The sequence below is a fragment of the Pongo abelii genome, chromosome 1 (assembly GCF_028885655.2).
Source record: "Pongo abelii isolate AG06213 chromosome 1, NHGRI_mPonAbe1-v2.0_pri, whole genome shotgun sequence".
Lineage (NCBI taxonomy): Eukaryota > Metazoa > Chordata > Mammalia > Primates > Hominidae > Pongo > Pongo abelii.
In genome coordinates, this window is record NC_071985.2 from 186,765,906 (window position 1) to 186,781,752 (window position 15,847).

The following is a 15,847-nucleotide window of genomic DNA, read 5'->3' on the forward strand; positions in this document are numbered from 1 at the left end:
AAGAGCTTCTGTCTTGCTGAGGGTGTGAGAGAGTCGCCCTCAGCCTTAGACTTTGACAGGAGCAAGGAACACGTTTCATGGACAATTATTTTGGCGGCTCCTTCTAAAACTAAGTCAGTGGGGGATCAATTATGTGTGACAGAGACATGGGCTATGATTTGATGCCTAATTAGAGGAATAATCAGATCTCATCCAGGCAGGAGGCACAGCGGATGCTGGCAGCAGCACCGTGGCTGGGGAGTGCCCAGCTCCAGGGGCTTTCCCTCTGTGGGGAACAGGAACACAGTCCAGGGCCCATCTGTGTGCTGCAGTCACTCCTCTCTACAGACTCATCGTGAGCCGAAGCTCCATTCAGGTGACCCTGGGCCTTCTCAAGCCCCCTTCTCCACATACAAGGAATGCCTCTTGTTAGAGACAGAGGTTCCCTTGTGCCCACAGCCCTCCTCTTTGACAACTGGAGGTGCTTGTGCAGTCCAAGCCCTCTCCCTGAACTCTGTCCTCATGTCCAGAAGCCTAGCTCAGGTCCTTCCCAGCCACAGCATTCTTGGGAGCTCACTCCTGGAACCTGCCCTCAAGGGGCTCTCAGTCTACAGAAGAGATAGAACAAGAACAGGGCAGCCATGGAGGCAGGTGGAGGAACAAGAAGTTGAGCCTGGAAATGAGACTGCAGATGTGGTGCAGAGAGGGGGCATCCAAAGAGAGGCCAGGGAGGCTGGTGACAGGACTCTGAGCAGGATTATGGGACCCCAGGAATTGTGCCCAGATGCAGGGCCAGGCCAGGGCCATATTCTGGGACTGGGGAGGCCCTGATCCATAAAGGGCCAAATAATGCAATGAATGATGAAGGCTGGAACTGGGGGCCAGGGCAGGGCTCAGGGCTAGGCTGGGTTGGTGACCGCTGCCCAGCCTTGGGGTGGGGCATCCTGCAAGTAACTCAGACAGGCTGGGTGCAGGTGCTCATTTCAGCGGATGGGAAGGCACCAACCATGACCCAGCCTCCCACTCCCGGCACCCAGCCCCTACACCAAGTCCTCTTCCCTACCCTACCCCTTAGGTGTTTTCCTCCTGCCCACACCAGCGCCACCACTGCTCTTCCCTGTCACTCCCAGTCGGGATCCCCAAGGTGGCTAGAAGGGTTCACTCTCCATTCCACTGGCCACTAAAAGGTGGGTGGGTACCAAGCCCACCTGAGGACAAGGGAGTCCCCTGAGATCAAGCCTCAAACCAGGACACCCTCAGCCCTACCTGGGAGCCCAGAGGAGGACAGGATGGGGATGGGATGGGCAGGGGTAGGGAGCAGACTTGGAGAGATGCCTCTCCCTGTCCGCTTTCCGTCCCAGGTGCAGTTCCTGTCTCTTGAGCCTCCTGCCGTGTGTCTATCTCAGACTCCAAGCAGAGACCCCAGGTGCACCTCCAGGCCAAAGGGCAGAGCACAGCACAGCGGGCCCTGAGCATGTGACCAGGAGTCTCCTCACATCCCTGGCTTCTGAACGACATGCAAAGCCACCAGCTCATTCTTCCCCGTCAGGAACCAGCAGCGGAACCTGGGCTGACTGCCCGCTGGGCCCCGGGACCCAGACAGCCACTCACATTGCAACCTCATGAATAACTCAGCACCTCCCTGCTGCCTACATCTCCGAGGAGCCTGTGGCCGCTGGACCAACTCCCCCCTCACCCTGCCTCTCATTGCTTTAAATTTTCATAGGCTGAGGCTCAGTGGCAAGTGAGTGGCTCTAGGAAGCTGGGGCAGGATGTCCTGGGCAGGGGAGCTTGAACTCTCCTTGGTGGAGGCTGGCAGGGAAGGATCCCATGGAACAGGCCCAGCTCCCTAGAACTCTGGCAGCCAAAGCAGAAATGTAGCCAGACAGGAGTGCCAAGTGTGGGCTTCAGCTTCAGAGGGCTTTAAGAGAGGAAGAGTAAGCTGGGTGACCTCGTACAGACCCCTGGTCAAGGTGGGACTGGGGGGCCCCTAGTGGTGCAGTGGGATAGGACTGCAGATAAATCCCAGGGTTCCCCACCTATAATCTTACTGCCCAGAAACTCCCACCCTGAAGTTGGAGCGCCAACAAGGAGACATCCAAGAGCCCAGAAACTTCCAGGACTTTACTGGGGCCAGACTGTACCGGTTGGAGGCAGTGCCCCGGGTGGGCCTGCATGGACATCCCCATCAGCAGCAGAGACTTCCGCTGCCTGCAGCTGGCCTGCGTGGCTCTCGGGCTGGTGGCTGGCAGCATCATTATCGGCATCTCCGTATCCAAGGCTGCAGCTGCCATGGGCGGTGTCTTTATTGGCGCTGCTGTTCTGGGTGAGCAGGGGTTGGGCTGGGATAGGGAAGGGAGATTCTGGAGGTGCGGGCAGGGGCATGGTCAGGTGAACAAGGAACAGGGAAGGGCTGAGTCAGCAGGAATCAGCTGGGGAGAATGGAAGCTAGAGGTGTGAGCAAGGCCGCCATCAGGGGCACAGGCGGGAGAGGAGGGATACGCTGGGGCTCCTTCCAGCCACGGGGAGGAGAAAACAAGGGGAGCTGGCTGTCACACTCCTTTCTGGCTACTCCCGCTGGCTCTCCAGCCCCAAGTTCTAGGCTGTTGGATTTGTGGTGGGATTCATCAGCCTATCTGGACGGAACAGGGGGTTGATGGCGGCAAGTAAAAGGACAGAGCTCCTGAGGACTCTGTGAGCCAAGACAGGCTCCAGCTCAGAAAAAGAGTTTCGTGTTCTTTCCCTGTTTGCCTCCACAGCAGCTGTGTCCATCTGTCTGTCTGTGTGGGCCAGGCCCACTGATTGCCCCGCAGTGACGCTGAATGTCATCCCTCACACCACCCCACCACCCCAAGGCCAAAAGCAGGACCAGAAGCATCAGGCTAGTGGGCTTTGGGTATCTACACCTGTGGGTTCTGGCACAGATGCTCATCGGGGGATGGAGTGGGGGCAGGCAAGGCAGGACTGGCTCCACTGCTCCTGCTCCTGCTCCCCAGGTCTGGGTGGGGAGGAGCATGCTGAGGACAAGTGCCCAGTCCGGCCCTGGGGGCCCTGGGGAAGCGTGGGGACAGCAGAGACGCAGTGGCGGTGTCAGCCAGGCTCATTCCAGCAACCTGCTCTTCACTTAGGAACGGTGGAGCCAGGCAGCTGGGGCCTTCACAGTCTGTAGCCTCTTCCCCAAACAGGCACTGCCCCCACCAACCCAGACGCACACACCCACGGGCTCACATTTACACACTCACAGTCCCAAGTCTGCACACTGTGCTCCTCCCATGCACACCCATATCTCACAAACCACCCCTCAGGCTCCCAGCCCACCCACAGCCTCAACGCTCACCAGGCCCCCCCGCATCACAGAACCCCCTGTGTCTCTTCTCAGGGTTCCTCATCTTGGCCTACCCCTTTCTGAAGGCTCGGTTCAACCTGGACCACATCCTGCCTACCATAGGTGAGGACTCTCCCTGACCCCAGCAGACCCCTCTGCCAAGGACTGTTCCAGACCCTTTGTGCATTCATCCGTGACCCACTGTGCAGCTGGGATGAGCCCATGTGTGAGACCGCACTAGCTGTCTGTGTTAGAGCTGCTGTGTGTGTGTGTGTTGTGCAGGCGTTGCCATGACTACAGCACAGCAGAATCCAGCCCGGTGCCTGCAGCAAAGGTGCTTGAACCAGCTCAGAGCTGGGAAGTCCATCTCCCTTGAGGGATTTTATGACTCCCCAAAGCCTCCAATATCTCTAAATAACTCCCTCTCCATCCCTGAGCCCCCATGAAAGACCCTCTATTTCCCCTAAGACCCCATGGCCTCTGCATAGCTCCCACCTCATCTCAGCTCCCCACATACAGGCTGCCATCTCCACCAATCCTATGGGGCTTCTCATGGCCCCAGTTCTCCCCGGGACCTCACCTCCCTAAAAGATCTGCCATTTTCTCCTTCAAGGGCCCAGTTCTTTTTCTCCTGCCCAAATCAGCCCAGATTATGTGAGACCTAAAGGAATGCAGCGGAGCAAAGACAGCATCAGGGATGGAGACTAGACAGCAAGAAGACTTCCCTTCCCAACCTGGGCTTGATTTGGGGAATGGCTCAGTAATCAGGGGGCTTGGGGTGGCCTCATCCTGCAGGGAGCCTAAGAATCCATCCCCATCCAGGGCCAGACCACGGGGAAGGAAGATCCAGCACCAACGGCAACAAGGAAGGTAAGTTCCAGAAATTCCCGAGTCCATCTTTCTTTTTTTTTTTTTTTTTTTTGAGACAGAGTTTTGCTCTTGTTGCCCAGGCTGGAATGCAATGGCACAATCTCGGCTCACTGCAACCTCCACCTCCCAGGTTCAAGCAGTTCTCCTGCCTCAGCCTCCCGAGTAGCTGGGATTACAGACATGTGCCACCACGCCTGGCTAATTTTTGTATTTTTATTAGAGATGGAGTTTCTCCATGTTGGTCAGGGTGGCCTCGAACTCCCAACCTCAGGTGATCCACCCGCCTCGGCCTCCCAAAGTGCTGGGATTATAGGCGTGAGCCACCGTGCCCAGCCTGAATCTGTCTTTCATCTCCGCTCCCTGACTGAGCAGCTGTGGGGCCCGGGAGCTTGAGCGGCATGCCGAAGGGGCTTCCCCAGTGCAGGGGGACGGTACTGCTGGCAGTTCCCCCATGTGCACAGTCAGACCCTTGCTGCTCCAAGCTGAACTGATCTCCTCTTGCTTACTCTGAGGGCTTCTGTCTTGCCCAGCATGGACACTGGAATGAGGGCACCTCCCTGCCCCTTCCCCTCCCTCCCTTTCCCCTCCCCCAGGTCCTATGCCTCAGTTTGTTTTCCCACTCCCATATCCCCCAGGGTCAGAGGAACTCAAAGGGACCCAAGGCTGGGGTTCCCAGTGCCCAGGGCAGAGCTGGGATAGAATGGGGAGGGGGGGACGTGTCAGGGGACAGTTTCAGCCAAGTTTAAAGAGGCACCCATGGGTACTAGCTTTGGGTACTAGCTTTAACCACCCCAGTTTAAAGTTCATACCCCAAACTGGGCATCTCCTTGTTCCTCCACCCCACACCTGGAAAATTCCAGGGCAGGAGTTTCTCAAAGATGGTCCCAGCCCAGTCTCTGCCACCAGGGGTTGGATGCCTAATACTCAGTGAAAGGCCCCATTCCAGACACTGTTCTGAGCCCTGTTCATCTATTATTCACTCTCTTAAGTCTCATAACAACCACATGAGGGCAGCACCATCATTAGTTTCACTTTACATAAGGGGCAACCGAGGCACAGGGAGATTTAGTGACAAGCCCGAGACCACACAGCCAGGAAGTGCGGCAGCCAAAGCTCAAACCAGGCAGTGGGCTCCGGGGTCCCGCCTCTACCCCCGGCCTATGCTGCTGTCCTCTTGAAAGCCATCCTGACTGGAGGTACCTCTTTAAACTGGGCTGAAACTGTCCCCTGGGATGCTCCCCTCTCCCCATTCTATCCCAGCTCTGCCCTGGGGTCACCAGGCACCCCAGCCTTGGGTCCCTTTGAGTTCCTCTGACCCTGACAACTCCATGGGGACCTGTCAACTGAGGCAGTCCTCGTCCCTGGTCTCTCCCCCAGGAGCCCGCAGCAGCCTGTCCACCGTGAGCAGGACCCTGGAGAACCTGAAGCCGGGGACCCAGCGGGCTGAGGAATGCTGAGGCAAAGTCTGAGGGGCTGCCTGCTGCCCCTATCTCAGTGCCCTCCTGGGTTAGAAGACCCGAACCGGAGACAAGCCAGGCCCTGCAGACCCCAGAGCGGCTGGAAACAGTGTCTGGAATGGGGCCTTTTGCACTCGCCTGGCCAAGCCTCTCCAAAATGGATTCCACTGGTGTGGGCTGGGGCCTGGAGCAAGGTATCGCCCGACGCCCCAACAGCGTTCCCATGTTTCAGGCTCCTGCCCTGGCCTTTCTTTCTGGACTGCAGCTCAGCTTTGTTGCCTGTTCGATCTACTGATTTTTCTCTGGAATTTGGGGTCCAAGGCCCTGACTATGACCAGGATGCCCCAGTCCCTTGCTCTAACCCAGCTACAGAAGTGAACCACAGGCCCACAAGAACCATAGACAGGGACCCTCCACCCCCACGGTCTAGCCCAAGGGCTCTAGAGCTCACTAAGCCCAGTAGAGGGGCTAGACAAGATTCTTTTCCAAATATCAAAACTCCTGGCAGTTCCTCAGGGACAGGCTCTGAGCTGCAGTGAATCAGATGGGGGGAATCTGAGGGGCTCACAAAGGGACAGGTACAAACAACCTTGCCTGGGGGTCAGAGGAGGTGACTTCTCAGCTGAGCCCGGGCCTCAGACCCTTAGTGTCTAACTCCACCACTCAAGGCTTTTCGCGATCTGATTTCTCTCTTCCCCCATCTTCTCACTGCTCCCTGAACAAGCAAAACACATTCCTGTCTCCAAGCTTTGCCCTGTGTTCTCCAGGACCCTCCCTGCTTCTCTCTGCCTATCAAACTCCCCACTTTTAAAGGCTTCGTTCAAAAAAATCTCCTACCCACGTGGTCTCCTCATTCTCTTCCACCAACCTCTGTCTTGCCACCTTTCAGGCAGGGTTGAAGTCTTCCTTTTCACAAAACAATTATTAAGCCATCTTAAGTCTACTGAACGTTGCCCCTGCTCTAGTGTCTAGCACCAGACCAGTAGGTGCTTAATAAATGTTAATGGATTCAATTTAATGGAAAAACAATTCCCTAGGCTTTCCCCAGGAAGCCACTTCAAAGTCCTATCTACTGTGGGTAGAGCAAGTTTGGAGCAAGGAGGCCCAGGTGTGGCCTCACAGAAAACATTGCTCCTCCCTCCACACCTGCACCCCCCAGGCAGAGTTGTTTGACCTCTACAGAGATACCCTCTCCATACGGCCTCTGGCCTGGTTTAGTGAGTAGAAGACAAGCTAGAAATCACGTCCTTCCTCCAGGATCAATGGAGATGGCACTTCCTTTTAGAAGCCTCCCCTGACTTCACTGCTTCCCAGCCCCAGGGTTTCCCTCCTTCGTAGACCACTCTGAGTGGCCTTTGTCTATTTCTCCTCTTAAGAGTGGGAGCAGAGGGCCAGGCACCCAGAAGACAGCCCAGTGGATGTTGGAAAACCAGTTTTCTGAAGCAGCAGAGTCCATCTCAGATGGGAAAGCTGAGGCCCCACTGGAAAAAGGACTCATCGAGTCCCATGGTGAAACATCTTCCCTCCAGCCCAGGTGAATATCCCAATACATCTTGCTCAAGTACATCCCCAACCTCAACCTCCCCACTCCCTCCCCGTGGTCACAGGAGTAGTCAATGTGGAGACATGCAGCTTCTCCCCCTCACACTTCGAGAAAAGGTGAGGTCAGGCCTAGCTGGCATGGGTGGTATGGTAGGTAGCGTTAGGGAGAAGTAGAACCCTCCAATATTTCAGCATGGGACAGGGGCGTAGACAGGGACAGGTCCCTGAACCAAGCTCTTCCAGTGGTCTGTTCAAGAAATGAAATTAGTTCTTTCCAATAGCCATTCTCACACCAGGACTCTGACTGTGACTGTGCCAGGCCCTGGGCTGGGTGCTGAGAACACACAAGTGATCTAAAGGTGGGGAGTACTTGGTCCAAGCAGATTCCTTGAAGTCACATGCCTGCTGGGCCAACCTGGACAAGGACTGACTGCACAGGCTGGGGCTGGAGTCTGGAGATAAAACTCACATCCTGGTTCCCAGGGGCTGGGGCAAGAGGCTGTGGGGCCTTGAGCCTGGCTTTCCCCAGATGCAAAGAGAGGATATGGTAGCCCTCCCCCACAGGGCCACTGTCAGCATGAAGGCTGCCTGGCACACAGTCACATCAGGTAGGGTTTATGAATGGATGAGTAAACGAATGAAGGCAGAGGTTGGAGAGATGCTCTTTCAGCTGAACTCCTCCAGGGTCTGAAAAGTCAGCACACCTGTCTTCCCTCCCACACAGCCCAGCCTTGAGATGGACCTGCTGCCCAGCACTTCCTCCCCAGCCTTCATCCCAAAAAGCTCCTACACACACCACCAGGAGAGTCACTCCCTAGACAGGCTCATGTCCACACTCCTTTCTAGGGTGCAGGATTGGTGGTTGATTAGGGAAGGGGTGCTGAAAACAAGTCCATCCCTGGAAAAATCCCCCCTCCCCCGCCCCACAGCTCCAGCCCCACTCCAGAAAGAAGAATCCATTTGAAGTTGAAGGCAGAGCCAGTTCGACTTGTACCCCTGCCCTAGAGTGAGTTGCAATATATCGGTGCCTGGCTCTCCGAAAGTGCGGACGAGACGGTGTGGGTGGGCTAGGAGTTATTTGCAAGGGTGCTTGCAGACCGTGAAGCCTAGAGGAGAACGGGAGAAGGACGGAACGGAGCGGAGAGGGGAGGTGTATGTAAGAACCCCGCTCGCCCCGGGTTGAAGGGGAGCTGTGGGTCGGCGGTCAACGCTTGAAGGAGAGGGGTTCCGGGTGGCGGGAGGCGGCTGGGGACCCGCGCAGGCCAGCGCGCTGGCTCCTCCCAGCCCACCGCTGCCGCCGCCGGGGCTGCTTCAAGGGAGCCGAGCGGAGTGGGAGCGGGTCTGCGCGTCTCTGCCCTGCGCGCAGGGGCGGGGGGCCCAGGACGGGGCGCCCTTTTCCACCCACCTGCTGATCTAGGATCTCCAAGCGGCTCGGCCCAGGACACCGCCTGGAAACCCAGCCGCGTGGGAGAGGGCGACCCCACCTCCAACCCCCTTGCTGTGCGCCGGCCTAGCCCCTAGAAGTCAGCGGACGGCGGAGGAGGTGGCCCGGCCTCTCTCCTGACGGTCCTGCGCTCGCGGGATCCTTCCTTCCTGCTGACCCAAGGTGCTCAAGGGTCAGCCGGGTCGGACCCGCAGGAGAGTGTCCACGGACCGGCTCAGGCAAGTGAAGGAGCTGGGGGACGCTGGCGGGAGGGGGCTGAGGAGGGGACGCTTACCTGAACTGGGGGAAGAGACTCCATCCAGCCTGAGCTCCGGGAGACAGGAGTAGTGCCCAGACAAGTGGTCAAGAACCTGTAGCCGTGAGAGGACAGGGTTGAGAAAGATAGGGAGCAGGAGAAGGGGAGACACTCCGCAGGCACTGGCCGCTGGCTCGGGGGCTTCCTCTGCTCCACTCTGACCCTGCCCTGCTCTGAACTGGGTAGGACTCTGCCCTAGAATCTCACCTGCCCCCTCCACATCCTCCCCAAGGCCCAAAGTGAGGAGGGGATGGGAGAGAAGAGCGCACAGAGCAACTTCAAATCCAAGAGACAGGGGAAGCCAGGAGGGCAGAAAACGCCCCTCTGACCAGTGCCTCCCCCACCATTTACTTAACCAATATTCACTGGGCCATTTATTTAACCAATATTATTCACCTGGGGAGAGGCAGGCACCGCCCCTCCCCCCGCCCCCCGCTGGGGATACTGCAACAAACAAGGTGGACATAATCTTGGCCCTCAAGGAAGATGGCTGGGGCCTGCAGACCTGGACACAGGAGTCATGGCACCATGAGGGTATCCGGAGTTTATAAGAGCCCTGATTTGCAGAGTTTTGGAAATCTGAAAGAAGGAAGGAAGGAAGCAGCATCCCAGCTGCACTCTGAAGGTAGAGCTGGGGTCAGCCAGGGGAAGAGAAAGTAGGCTCAGGGCTCAGGCACAGGGAGCTCACACACCTGGTGAGGTCAGCCCTGCAAGAGCAAAATCAAGGCGGGGGTGGGGAGGGGGGCAGGGCTGGGCAGCAGCCATGAAGATCCTAGGAGGAGAGATGGGGCAGTGGTGAGACTAGAGAGGAAGGGATGGATTCTGGGATGCTTGGCAGGGAGAGTCTGCAGGGCTTAGTGATAGATGGCAAATGTGTGGAGGGACGCCTCGGGAGACGAGCTGAGGATGAAGCCCAGATTTTCTGGCTGGGTCTGTGGGCTCTGTGGGCGAAGATGAAATTGAGAGAACTGTATCCCAGGGGAAGAGTATGTTTCCAGGAGGGAGGCTTCAGTAGGTCCCAAGCTCTGGAGAGGTCAAGTTAGCTAAGGGTTGAACAGTGTTCATGGAATTCAGCAAAAAGGAGTCAGCTGGTGGCCTTGGTGAAAGCAGAGTCTATGGTGTGATGGGGCAGAAACCAGACTGGAGTGGATTGGCTCTTGACAAGGAGGTGAGATATGTACTGTAGACAGTGCTTTCAAGAAAGGGACAGAGTGTTAGCTGGAGGCAGTTGTGGGGTTGAAGGAAGGTTTTGTTTCAAGATAGGAGAGGCCTTCTTAGGTGCATCCAGTGGGAGGTACAGTCCAGTGAGCTCAGACTAGGAAGTGGGAGGTTTCCCAGAATCCTTAAGGACCACAGTGATGCCAGGGATGTGGATGTACAAAGGGCCCATGCCGCCCAGCTGTGGTTTTTCACCTACAAGGCTTAGCAGTTTAGGCATAGACTTGAGGTGGCAGAAAGCCAGACTGTTGCAATTGAGGCTTTGCTGGCAGCTTTGGCAGAAGGACAAAGGGACAAATGAAGTTACAAGAGAGTAATGGAAATAAGGCAGTTTGGGTTCTTGGATAGATGCAGACAGAAGTGGAAGCAAGAGTATCGTGGAGAAAACCTGGAGAGTTCCAGGTATTGCATGAGATCAGAGAACAGTTACAGCCAGAGGCAGTGTGGAGTTATGAAGGGCACAGATTTAGGAGACACACAGCCTAGGTTTGAATCACAGCTCTGCCCTGTATTACCATGATGTCTGTGACCTTAGGCGATTCTTCTAACCTCTCAGGCCTCTGTTTTCCAATCCATAAATTAGCAACAGCGGAAGTGCTACCTAAGGGTTGTCATGGGGCTTAAATGAGTTAATATATATAAAGGGCGGCCAGGCGCAGTGGCTCATGCTTGTAATAATCCCAGCACTTTGGGAGGCTGAGGCCAGTGGATCATGAGGTCAGGAGATTGAGACCATCCTGGCCAACATGGTGAAACCCCATCTCTATTAAAAATACAAAAATTAGCCAGGTGTGTTGGTGCGCACCTGTAGTCCCAGGTACTCAGGAGGCTGAGGCAGAAGAATCGCTTGAATCCGGGAGGCGGAGGTTGCAGTGGGCCGATTGCACCACTGCACTCCAGTCTGCACAACAGAGCAAGACTCCATCTCCAAAAAAAAAAGTATATATATATGGCTTAGAACAGTGTGCTGTACCCGTGTTTGTATGGAGGTAGCAGTGGAGTTACAGTCAAGAGTAGGGTGTCAGGGTTTCTCAGAGGTGGAATAGCTCAGGGTGATGACAAGGGTGATAAAGTCCTGAAGGTGATGAGGTATGAGGAAGTGTAGCTGAAGTGGAATGAAGGAACTGAGCATTAGAGATGAGAAGTCAAGAAACTAAGAGGGCAGAGGGGTTGGGTCGTTGGGCAAAAGATGCTGAAGTTCCTCAGGCTGAAGAGGAAAGCGGAGCTAGTTCCAGAGCCTTGGAGGGGAGGAGACAGACAGGAAGGGCAGTTCCACTCCTGCCAGTGTGAAGTCCTCTCTCTCCACCCCTCTGGCTGGATCCAGGCAGCTGAGTTGCTTAGGGTAGAGGCAGAGGCCCAGACTGAGGTTAGAGATCCCAGTCTGGCCACCTATATAACCCCTGCTGGGGACTGTGGCCTGAGGATTCTGTTGGGGAAGTGCGAGAGCACCAGGAAGGACTGGAAGGGAGCATCTTTGGATTGTTACAAAGGCTTGGTCTAACCAACACAGACCTGTGATCACTCAAAGAAGCCTTCAGAGTCTTGCACCACTGGGGCCTCTCAGCTGTGCTGGAAGCCAGAGCTTGCAGGGCCTGCAAAGACCATCTAGATCAATCTCGCACTTTACCAATGGCAAAGCTGAGCCCCAGTGAGGGGAATGGTGAGTGCTTGCCTTTTGCCAGCATGGAGACCCATTGTGAATGGGGAGGCGCCATCAGAGCAGCCAGAATGGAATTCCTGTTCACCCATCACCTCTCCCAGGGGCTCCTGCTCTCAAGTACCTTCCCTCCACCATCACACTTCCAGGCAAGGAGAAGTCTCCAGGGCAGCAGCTCATCTCCACCAGATAGGCAGGCAACTGACAGTGTGTGATATGTTGGCCTGTGTCTGCAACTCTCTGTGTGTAATGCATCTATGCATCTGTGTTTGTATTTCTGGATATGTCCGGTCACTGCGTGTGTGTCTGTGTGTGTGTGTTCGTGCATGCACATGGGCTCAGGGAGGAAGATGATAGATCCCAGGAATCAGACACAGGAGCTGGAAAGCCACGCCTTCAGGCTTCATCCTCAAACCTTGTTTCCAGCTTGGAGACTGTTTGTGTGTGCGTGTGCACACATGCACAGGCACACATGTGTGAGTATGCATGTATATGTATGTGTCTATGGTGAGGACAGGCCCATGGATTGGCTAGGGTGAGGGTGATGGTAGCTCTTTGGGCTCTGGGTATGCAGAATTCCGCTGGCAGAAGCTGAGAGCTCCCAAGGTAGTGAATAAGCCCCAGCCGGCAATGAGTAAGAGTGATGTAGGAGGTTCCTGAGGATGCGGGTGCTGGGAAGAGGGCTGGCCCAGATTTCCAGGGACTGAGAGGGAACAGAAGGGCTAAGACTAAAAGGAACAGAGGAGTTCATAGTGAGCGGTAAAGAGCTCAGACTGAGCAAGTGAGGGGCTCAGCCTCCCATGGAGGACAGAGGGCTGGGGTCCCTGGCTGATGTCTGGACTGAAGCCCCCACACCCGGAGGCTCTTGGGCCTTTGGACCAGGAATCTGGAGCCAAGAGGCCTGGCAGCTACCTCTAGTCAAGCAACTGCTCTTGTGCAACACAAACATCCCAGAACCATGGGTTGGGGGCAGAGGGGGGCACAGGCTGACCTGCTGACCTGAAGGGACTTCAGACAGAGACTCCCTCTCCAGGAGCTCTTGCCTTCACCTACTGAGGACCACCCCCTTGAGCCCAAATTTTTTAAATAAGCAAATATCTCTATACCTTTCAGTAAACAGCAATTCTAATGAGCCAAAAAACATGAGCTTTTCAATCTGACAAAACTGGGTTTGAATCCCAGCTTTCCCTATTGCAGCTGAGTAAACCAGAGTAAGTCCCTTCACCTCTTAGCCTCGGTGTCCTCACTGTGAACTGGGGGCAGGACTGCAACAGCTCACAGGGTTGTAGTGAAGGTTAAATGTGCTAATGTAGGGAAAGTGCCTAGCAGAGAGTTGCTGCTCGAGTGCCCCTCCCCCTCAACCAGAACCCCTGTGCAGCAGCTGATTTCCCAGGGAAATAACGGAATCCCAGCCTAAAGCAAATAATCTGGTACAATGAGCACGTACAGCCATAGACATTTATATGTATACCTATACATAAATGTGCCATATGTACATATATGTATACATATACATAAATGTGCCATTTTATGAGACCTTTTGATACACTGACAGTAATTTCTAAACAGGTCCTCATTTCCACCTTTACAAACCTCAAGTAGTTGAGGGTGGGGCAGCAGATTGATTGATGAGGGACCTCAGTTTGGGGACAATAACCTCATTATACCCCTCCCTTCACATTCAGACAACAAAGGCCCAGAGAGGGGGACCCCAGCTCTCCTAGGCTGCCCAACCAGTGTCTGCTCCTCCCCCAAACTGCTTGTGAACTGGACTCCCCACGTAGAGATCATGAGGCCTCCCTAGCCAGAGGCAGGGCAGCAGGGAGGGTGAACTGCTTGTGAACTGGACTCCCCACGTAGAGATCATGAGGCCTCCCTAGTCAGAGGCAGGGCAGCAGGGAGGGTGAACTGCTTGGCCAGGGTCATGGCAGCTGAATGGCAGTGTTCAGAGCCCTGGCTTGGTGGGAAAGGGCCTGGTTCTGGTCTGGCTTGGCCACAGACCTCCTCTACCCCAAGCTTCAGTTTCCTGCTTCTGAAGATTTAGGGATTGAACTAGACGATCTCCATGGGGTCAGCAGCTTGGAGTACTCACTAAAGTGAAGGTCTTCCAGTCCTCGCAACTCAAGAGTCAGAGCAATGTCCCTCCCTCCTGCTCAGGCACTGGGGTTGAAGGCTGGACTTGGAATGAAATAGAAGGGGCTTAGAGGACTGGGGAGAGCAATAGCATCAACTCAGAGTCCTGCTTCCATAATCCAATAGGCCAGCCTGGAAGTGGCACGTGTCTCAATTCCCTGGCCAGAACGTCACACAGTGCCACCTAATCACAAATCAGCCAGAAAGTGCAATCTTAACATGTGCTCAGTAGAGTGGAAAACCAGAAAAATTTAGTGAACAGTGCCAAGGACACCCCACAACAGAGCTAGCCAGAACACCCACAACAAAACAGAACCAACACTGCAACAGCAGCCGCGGGAGGCCACAGTCCACCAGATGAAATGGTGGTGCAAATTGAATTACGACAGCTGAGCAGCCTCAACACCTCACCCCTGCACACTCCCAGATCCCAATTAACCAGGGTGGAGGGCAACCTCAGGAATAAGCCCAACACCCACATGTTCTTAGTCCTTGTTGTGCCTAGGGCAGAGGTCCTTTTGTCTTATAGTCATTCTGCCTCCCAGGAGCAGATAAGAATCAATCATTCATTAGCAATTAGCACTTAGAAGCTCAGCCCCTGGGCTGGAATTATTTTCTGTTGAACCTAGTTTGCTAAACCAAGGAAGAAGCAAAGTGATTTTTACCTTCCTTGAACCAGAGAAAACCTGTCTTCCTCTGTGGTTGACATTTGAGCAGTGTAAGTTCTAATTACAGGAGCTTATCTACAGGGCCTCAGAAGAGCCTGTGCCCTGTGCCTCAGTCATTCAACAGACATTTAGCAAATCTAGCACTGTGCTAGGTTGAGAGCTCAGGCTTTGGATCAGTACACCAGATTCCAAATCCTGGCACCACCACTGCAATTGAGTGGTTTGGGGTGAGTTTACTTAATCTTTCTCTGTCTCAGTTTCCTCATCTGCAAAATGGAGATGTAAAAGTAATACTTAATCTTATGTTGTAAAAATTAAATTAGATATTATTGTAAGTGCTTAGCATAGCATAACTTAGTTGTAGATCTAAACGTGCTAATTTCAGATTATCATCTAGACTTCTGTTTCTGGCTAAAGTAGACTAGCTTCTATCAGACCAATTTACCTGCTGAGGATAACTTTAAAAGCTGGATTAAGCATTTAAGAAATCTGTTTAAAGGCATGGGAGAGCTACCAAGGCAGTGAGGACTTGAGGGGGCCAAGATTGTGGAGAGAAGTAATACTAGATTTTGATTTTTCCCTAAAGGCATTTTCCAGTTTGTAGGACGCAGTGGTCATGAGACTGGGGAGTCAAATTTGAATTTGGGGCCTAAAAAAGGAAAGAGTACTATTAAACACCTACAGTTTTTATTGGGAAGACCAAAGCAACACTAGGAATAATGGCTAACCAGATATAGACTAGACTCAGAAAGACTGGAACAAAGTTTCCAATCAGTATAATCCTAGATTGGGTTAAAGTGGCCTGTCCTTCTTTAGGTGCCTGTCAGAAGCAAAAGCAAATCCCCTCTGGAGAAAGATAGTATCATTCAGAGCCTCATGCTAGCTCTATAATTTTTTATACACAATGTTGGACATTCAATAAAAAATTATCTGGCATTTCAGGAGATAAGACCAAATGAACAAAAGCAATAAAACAGACAAGAGCAATAAAACAGACAATAGAAACAAGCCCACTGGAGATCCAGATGTTGGAGTTTTCAGATATGGACTCTAGAAGGTTTAATATGTTCAAGAAAATTAATAACAAGGGAATCTTTCAATAGAAAACTGGAATCTATGAAAAAGGATCTAGTGGAAATTCCAGAACTGAAAAGTTATAACAAATGAAATCAATAACCCCATTGATGAATTTAGCAGCAGAAAAGACACATGTGAAAATAGGATTAGTAAACTAGATAGTAGAAAAATATCCAGACTGA

At 53.8% G+C, this 15,847-nt stretch overlaps 1 protein-coding gene across 1 annotated transcript; it reads left to right on the plus strand.

The window, feature by feature from the left end:
• The first annotated feature begins 1,895 nt into the window (after nt 1-1,895).
• On the plus strand, nt 1,896-7,150 carry KNCN (kinocilin). The gene is made up of 4 exons (XM_024232804.2): nt 1,896-2,305; nt 3,359-3,427; nt 4,100-4,174; nt 5,552-7,150. The coding sequence occupies exons 1-4, from the start codon at nt 2,155-2,157 to the stop codon at nt 5,629-5,631; spliced, it is 375 nt and encodes a 124-aa protein (XP_024088572.2). The 5' UTR covers nt 1,896-2,154; the 3' UTR covers nt 5,632-7,150.
• Nucleotides 7,151-15,847: the final 8,697 nt, after the last annotated feature.